Below are 7,662 nucleotides of genomic sequence, written 5' to 3' on the forward strand. Positions count from 1 at the left end.
CTTTCATAAGAGTAGAGGATTACAGATCTTGGTTCCTAGGTACCTAACTTAGTTACTGACAGCTACCAACATTCTTCTTGCATAATGTGAGTAGCCTCCTGAGCATATGTAGCGCTGTGTTTGTGTACAACATTTGTAAGTGTGAAGGCTTTGTGTTAATTTTCTCAGTTTTGGTATTCGCACACTCCTAGTGGTTTAGTATGTTTTTATGCTGATCCTGTGCATTGTTATCATGCATTACTGCATCCACTGCCTAGCTTTGCTCGCTAATTAGGCTATGTTTCCTCGCAGGTCTCTTCACAACAGAGGCGACCGCTGAGGATAGCCACGTTCGTGAATTGGGGGAGCTGCTGGAGCTATTGACAGAGCTCCTCTCAAAGGACTTCTTGTACATGGGTGGTCCGTCCACGGCTACAGCGCAGGCCAGAGGAGCTGCCAACAGCAATGCCACCGACGAAGCCGCACGATTTGATGTGCCAGCCCCTGGCATAGCTGTGGAAGGCTTGCGGCTTCTCATGCCTTTGCTCAATGCTCAGCTGCTGCAGGTGAGTCTCTCTCACACAAATTGATGCGCGACATTTGCAGGACTGTAGCCATCCTCGTGCATGCAGAATTGGGAATTACTAAGTACTGACACACATTTTTGACGTCATAGGAACTCTACCGTACATTTCTTGCATGTAAATGGATGGCATCAGCAGATATGAAGGCTGCTAAACACTTGAAAGACACTTTACTTTGATACAGTCGACTTTCATTAATTCGACCCCGACGATACCGATGAAAATGATAGAGTTATCCAGCAGGTCGAATTAAACAAGATGCAGAAAAAACGTCAGAACACACAGCTGATTTATTTGGCAGTATTTGCCAGAATCCAACACCTCCCTGAATCAAATGCGCGCCCACTTTCTATGTGTGTAAAGTAGAAAACTAACATAGAAATTACATTAAAGCTCCCGAACAAAGTCGAAATATAACAAACACATAGTATCTGTAGCAAGAAAAATATGTGTTGCACGACTGCGGCTGGTCTCCTAAAGTCGGCTTCGCTGCAATATATTGTGTTATGCGGTAAAGCTACCTTAAAAAGGTGCTCATTATTCGACGCTTATTCCTTTCTGTGAATTCTACCAGCATCTCTCCTCTAGTGTTCCTAGAATCGACGCCGTAGTTGCCGATTGCTTGTTCACCAGCCTGCTTTTTCCCCACTTTTGCATTGAAGTCGCCCGTTACTACAGTATACTGAGTATGCACTTTTCTCATCGCTAATTCAACATCTTCATGAAATTGATCTACTTCATCAACATCGTGACTGGATGTTGGAGCGTAGGCTTGTACTACTTTTAATCTATACCTCTTAGTAAGTTTGATTATGACTACAGCTACCCTCTCATTAATGCTTTAGAATTTGTCAATGTTGCCCGCTATGTCCTTATGGATTAGGAATCCTACCCCATATTGCTTCTTATCTGGGAGACCTCTATAGCAGAGGACATGGCCGTTATTCAGCAATGTGTAAGCCTCACCCGTTCTTCTAATCTCACTAAGGCTGATAATATCCCAAACAATGTCTGATAGTTACTTGAAGAGTCCTGCTAAGCTAGCCTCACTTGAGAGGGTTCGGGTGTTAAACATTGCAAGGGTCACTTTCCATCGGCGGCCTGTCCGGACCCAGAGATTCTTAGCACTTTCTGCTGCGTTACAAGTCTGACGTTACAAGCCTTGGTCAGGTGTTCCATAGCCGCTGGGGACTGAGGGCCAATGGTTAATTGAAGATATTATTAGCGAGGTTGTGGCCGAATACTGCACCAGGGAGGCCAATTCCTGTTCTGGTGAGGGAGTGTCCTTGATCAGCTTAGTGGGCCTTCGTAATTTGGTTGTACCTGGATTAGTATAGCCCCACTCGCTCTCGGCATCTTTCGCCGGTGTCAGGCGTCACTCCATGCTTGCAGACGTAGTGCACTGAAGGAGGTGAATTTCAAGCTCACCATCGTCAAAAAAAAAAAGAAGAATCCTATAGAAGGATTCGAACTTCCGACTATGGCAACCGAGCATGCGACACAGCTCAGTCAGGTTATCCCATAGGTGGTGAGGCTATCTTATCGCCGAAAAATACAGCCCAGAGGGCCCTATGTGCCTAAAAACGTCTTTGATTTATCCATGATAGATGTGTTTTCCTGGTCACGATGGGTAACTCAATATAGCATGATTTATAAGTGGTTCCCGCCTTGTAGTTCTGGAATTCTCGCATGCGCAGACAGCCATAATCTCAGCTAGGCAAACTATACAGGCGTTCCGAAGGCCTTTCACAGTTATGAATACATGCTCTACTCTACAAGAGTACAAATGGAAACTCACAAAAACAACTATAAGTGCAAATGTAGAAGAAATAAATGGACGCAAACTACGACCTTTTATTTATTTATTTTTTTGCTTGATGGAAATCTGTATGCGAACTTTGCAACTGTTGTCATTACGTCATTTTTTTTTTATTGTTTGTGTGATACTGCAAACCTTCTCATCACTTTTTCTCTTCCTGTAATGCTACAATTTCGAGGGGGGGGGGGGGGGGGCTCTCACTAGAATGTCAGTGCAAGGCAAGTCAGTAGAGTCAGTTTAAGTCAATTTAGTACACCTGAAATGCCTAAAAACATGCTTGAATTATGTGCAGTGTACAGGTTTTGATGATCGCGGCAGGTGGCACGGCGTAGTATTTCTCAATGGTTCTAACATTGTGGTTTCGGAGTCTCCCATATGCAAGCGGCCATGAACGCGGCTAGATACACTATGTATTTTTGGCGAAATTTAACAGCACTTAAATGTAGTGTGGAAAAAAAAAAGACAATAAGGAAATGAAAAAACATTCACCGCTTACCGCGTATGGAGGGAGGTACACCAAAAAGTTCGTGGTCTCAGCTGCCTGTCTCATATATCATATTGAACCAGTCGCATATTTAGCGACTGGTTCAAGGAGTTCGACAACGACATTAAGAAACAAGGCCGCAGAACATGTATATTCATAGACAACTGTTCTACTCACCACATTGAAGGCCTTGAGCTGTCTAACATTGAAGTCCAGTATTTACCTGTGAGCTGTACATCGCTCGTTCAGCCACTTGACAGAAGAATTAACAGTGTCAAGTGTTCCCACTGGCATAGACAGGCTCCAAAGGCTGCTTCTTAACATTTGTCTTTAGCGGGAAACAAAGGTGGACATTTTCCAAGCAGCTGAGATCAGAAAAGAGGTTCAGGTTGCGGAAAGTAAGTGGAGAGGGAGAGCCTTCAGGCCCTCCCAATCTCGCCGCAGCTTTGGTTTCATTGCACGCGAATGGAGCAACCCCGGACGAACGCGCAACTTTGTGAACATTTTTGGTATGTGGACAACTGCCGTCGCTATAGAAGAGACGTTGGATGAGGTACTGGTGCAAAGTGTCTAACATCACAGTGATGACAACGGATCTTTGGAGGTCGATTCATCATGTGCTTTGCCTTCGGCGAAGGATGTGCTCGGTGTTATTGACATTTTGCGCCGGGCCACAGACTCACTAGACAGTGATGGAGCAGCACTGTGTTCCTTAATGTGTTACGAGTGTTCAGTGTTGCCGTTCCTCACGAACAAGCAACAGAGCAAAATAATACAGCTTTTTGACACTAAATAAATGATTCTGGGTGATGTCTACTTCCATTTTCCCCTTTGTATAATTTGTGTTTCTTTTTTAGATTTTCATGCTGAAACTCTATGCAACAAAAACCTCTTTGTAACGAAAATTATCAAGCAGTTGTCAATTTCATTATATCCAAGTTTAACTGTATTTTCTAGGGCTTAGAAGGTTTTAACCTTCATTAACGCAAGAAAAATGACAAATCGTGGGCAGTGTTATGGTGGTCGGTGGCATGCAGCATTGGTTTCTGTCGTTCCATTCCCTCAACTTATTTAGGCAGTGTTGAAGGTGGGGGAACATTTCTACATTGAAGGTTCTGGCACCTGTTGACAAAACAAGGTGGCCAATTTGTCCTTGATCACACACAGATGTCGTTTAGCACTTGGCAATGACTTTCCAATTTCTGGTAACATGGTGACCGGCACATTGTCCAACTGCAGGGCACAAAATAACCTTTTCCTTCTCCCCTCTACGCAGGCATTTTGCACCAAAAAATGCGGAGAGAGATATTAAAGATGAATTTACTATCTAAACTGACTCAGTGTTCTTTTTTTTTTTTTTTTTTTTTTTTTTTGCATGGCTCATTTCACCCTTGCAGTTTCCAACACTGTGTATGCAGTACTTCAAGCTGGTGGCTCTGCTCAGTGAGCTACATCCTGACCGAGTGTGCCAGATGCCTGAGGAGTTACTTCAGGCACTACTAGGATCAATTAGAGTTGGACTGACAAGGTTGGTGGCCTTAATTTTCTTGAATTAACATAAATATGAATGCATATTGCCAGGAACCTTCAAAAGTGCTCTTGGGGTTTTAATAAACTGCAGAGCTGGCTTTTGGGAAGCGCGTCCGTCGGGGTTGGCTCGCGAGCAGGGAAGGCACGCGGTCTTCTTTGTTCTTTTGGGCTCAACCCACTCTTGCCCTCGACCCACTACCTACATGTGGCATTATCCCCTCTTACGAACAAAAGCATCGTCTCGATGCTGTAAAATAGGCGTAAGCAATAAAAACAAAACAAACAAAAAAGATACAACTCAGACAAAGCGAAATTACAAAAGAAAAGAAAAAGAAACGTTCCGCTGGCACAGTCAATGAACAAAGAGGCAAGCTCACGAAGGTAAATGAAAAGCAGAAACAAAGAAGGGTGGATGAGAGAGAGAGAGAGAAAAAAAAAAGAATACGAATGCGCCATGTACGGGTTCATGGCGCACAACATGAACCATGTCCGAGTTTGGCTGTCTTTGTGTCCGAGCCCGTGTCCGTGATGGTGTCCGGGACCACTACACTGAACGTCACTGACGCAGCATAGTACTTTATACGGACCAAAATACTGGCTCAGCAGCTTTTCACAGAGGCCACGATGGCGAACAGAGAATGTCCATGCTGACTTGGTCAAAAGGCCTGCGAGGTGCTTCAATTGGCTGAAGGAAGCCAGCCGGCTTAACGGATGGCATCTTTCTGCGCTGGCATTCACGACAGCCTTTATGTACTGTTTTATGTTTGCAGAAAGTCTGGGCCAATAGTACAGCTCCCTTACTCTAGCGAGTGTTTGTGAGAAGTTAAAATTTCCAGATGTGGGTTCGTCATGGCAAGTGAAGAGGACGTCGTCTCTCACGTCTCTTGGAACCACCAGGAGGAAAGCACGGTCGTTTAAATGGACATTCTCCTTACAGAGCACGTTGTCTCATAGACAGAATGACCTCAACGAACGGGACAGATAGCGTGGTATGGCCGTGCCACAGCCCTTTAAGTAATCGATGATCAGTCGAATCTCAGCATCGTCACGCTGCCGTCTGATCAAGTCTGACGAACTAATGGCACCCAGGAAGCCGTCATTGTCCTCTGTTTCCTGACCGACAGGATCAATCTGTGCACGAGACAGTGTATCAGCGTCTTCGTGCTTACGCCCAGATTTATAAATGGTAGTGACGTCAAATTCCTGTAGCCTTAAGCTCCACTGTGCCAGTTGTCCTGAAGGGTCGCGCATACTTGCCAACCAACAGAGGGTGTGGTGGTCCGTCACTAATTTGAAGGGATGACCATAGAGGTAGAAGTGAAACTTGATAATCGCCCACATGACTGCGAGGCATTCTTTCTCCATAGTCGAATAATTCACCTCGGCATGGGACAGTGAGCGGCTGGCACAGGCTATAACTCTTTCCATTCCATCTTGACGTTGGACCAGCACTGTGCCAAGGCAAATGCAACTGGCGTCGGTATGAACCTCTGTATTGGCATCATCGTCAAAATGTGCAAGAACAGGTGCTGACTGTAGGCGCTGTCGTAATTCAGCAAAAGCTGCCTGTTGCTCATTATACCAGACAAATGGCGTGTCGTCCCTTGTAAGGCGATAGTAGGTGCACAAACCCAGGAAGCGCCAGACGGCCTTCTTATTGGCAGGAGCTGGAAATGCGGCCACAGCAGCAAGCTTGTCTGGATCGGGTCGGACTTCTTTGGTGCTTACTACATGCCCTTGGAACTTGGGCTCTTCATAACCAAAGTGGCACTATTCTGGCGTAAGTGTGAGGTCTGCCGATGGGATGGCTTCTAGCATACTCCGCAGAGGGTGAAGATGCTGTTTGAACATTTTGAAAATACAACCACATCATCAAGATACACAAGACAAGTCTGCCACTTCAGTCTAGTAAGGACAGTGTCCATCATTCGCTGGAAAGTAGCCGTGGCTGAACACAAGCCAAAAGGAAGAACTCAAAATTCATAGAGACCATCTGAAGTCAGGCAGTTTTCTCGTGGTCTTGTTCGTCTACTTCGATTTGGCAGTAGCCACTTTTTAAATCGAGAGAAGAAAAATAGTGGGCACGTCGTAGCCTATCAACGAGTCGTCGATGTGCGGCAGCAGGTACACGTCCTTTTTATTCACGTTGTTAAGCTTCCGGTAGTCAACACAGAAGCGGAGTGTTGTCTTTCTTTTTGACAAGAACGACCAGAGACGACCATGGGCTGTTGGAAGGTTCGTTGACGCCATCGTCAACCATGTCCTGGACCTGCGTACGTATGGCTTCGCGTTCTTTTGCCGACACGCGGCAAGGCTGCTGATGTGTCGGGTGCGTGTCTTTGAACGTGATAATCCTGTGTCCAGTGATAGGAGTCTGGCGTACCTTTGAACTCACAAAGCAGCTTCGGAATTCATGCAAGAGCTTGCGCAGTGCTGTCTGGCTATCGGTGGACTGTTCAGAATTGATGTCATGGCCCAGAGACGTGTCTGCTGTCTCCACTACTTCCGACATGAAATGTGAACATATCGTATGATCAATCGTATGAAATGCGATCGTATCAGTGAGGTTCTGTACAGTGAACTCTCTTTAAACGGAACCTCAAGGGACCAGGGAAATTGGTTCCTTTTATTGGGAGTTACATTTATTGAGAGACAAAGCTGAATACAATTGCATGAATACACAGCCAAGCAACCTTGAGGATGGTGTTCCGTTTAAGGGGTAGTTCCATTTAAGCAATTTTCATTTATCGGGATTTCACTGTATATGAGATTAGATTCACTACGCCATTCGTATTCGATTTGGTCTCAAAATTACTATTTGCACACCCCTTCATAGTGGTCATATCCTGCATTCCTGATGTATCCTTGGAGAAGCAGCTGTCCCTTTGCCGACTGGTGCCCCTTTTCAATGTGCAGCTACTCTCCTGATGTGTCGGGTCTCTGCCTGGATGTGGTATCAGTGCTAGCGCTGGAGATTCACCGACAGGGGCTCCAGACTGGCCCTGCTGGGCGCGCTATCGAACCCTTCCTGCAGCTGCTCCTAGAGATGGTGCTACTACAGCCAGTTGATGCCGAGCTCACACTTTTAGCTGGCAGCGCGCTGTTCGCTCTCCTCTGCTGCTTCCAGGTAAGCACAGATTGCATCTGTCCACCACAGGGTTGACCGGATATTTTTGGGAGACTTTTTATCTGCAGTAGACTTCACTTTGGTCGTCTTAAGTTATCAAACTAATGTTAAAAATAGCACTGTATTGTTTGCAACAGCT

At 45.6% G+C, this 7,662-nt stretch overlaps 1 protein-coding gene across 2 annotated transcripts in view; it reads left to right on the forward strand.

Moving 5' to 3' along the window:
• LOC126521690 (exportin-4-like) overlaps positions 1 to 7,662 on the forward strand; it is a 68,098-nt gene that overhangs the window by 59,031 nt on the left and 1,405 nt on the right. For both annotated transcript variants that reach the window (XM_050170419.2, XM_050170421.2), the window contains 3 exons: positions 292 to 545; positions 4,264 to 4,394; positions 7,313 to 7,523. In XM_050170419.2, the coding sequence (XP_050026376.1) occupies positions 292 to 545; positions 4,264 to 4,394; positions 7,313 to 7,523 (596 nt within the window). The remainder of the gene's footprint in view (positions 1 to 291; positions 546 to 4,263; positions 4,395 to 7,312; positions 7,524 to 7,662) is intronic.

This window comes from Dermacentor andersoni, chromosome 6, assembly GCF_023375885.2.
Source record: "Dermacentor andersoni chromosome 6, qqDerAnde1_hic_scaffold, whole genome shotgun sequence".
NCBI lineage: Eukaryota > Metazoa > Arthropoda > Arachnida > Ixodida > Ixodidae > Dermacentor > Dermacentor andersoni.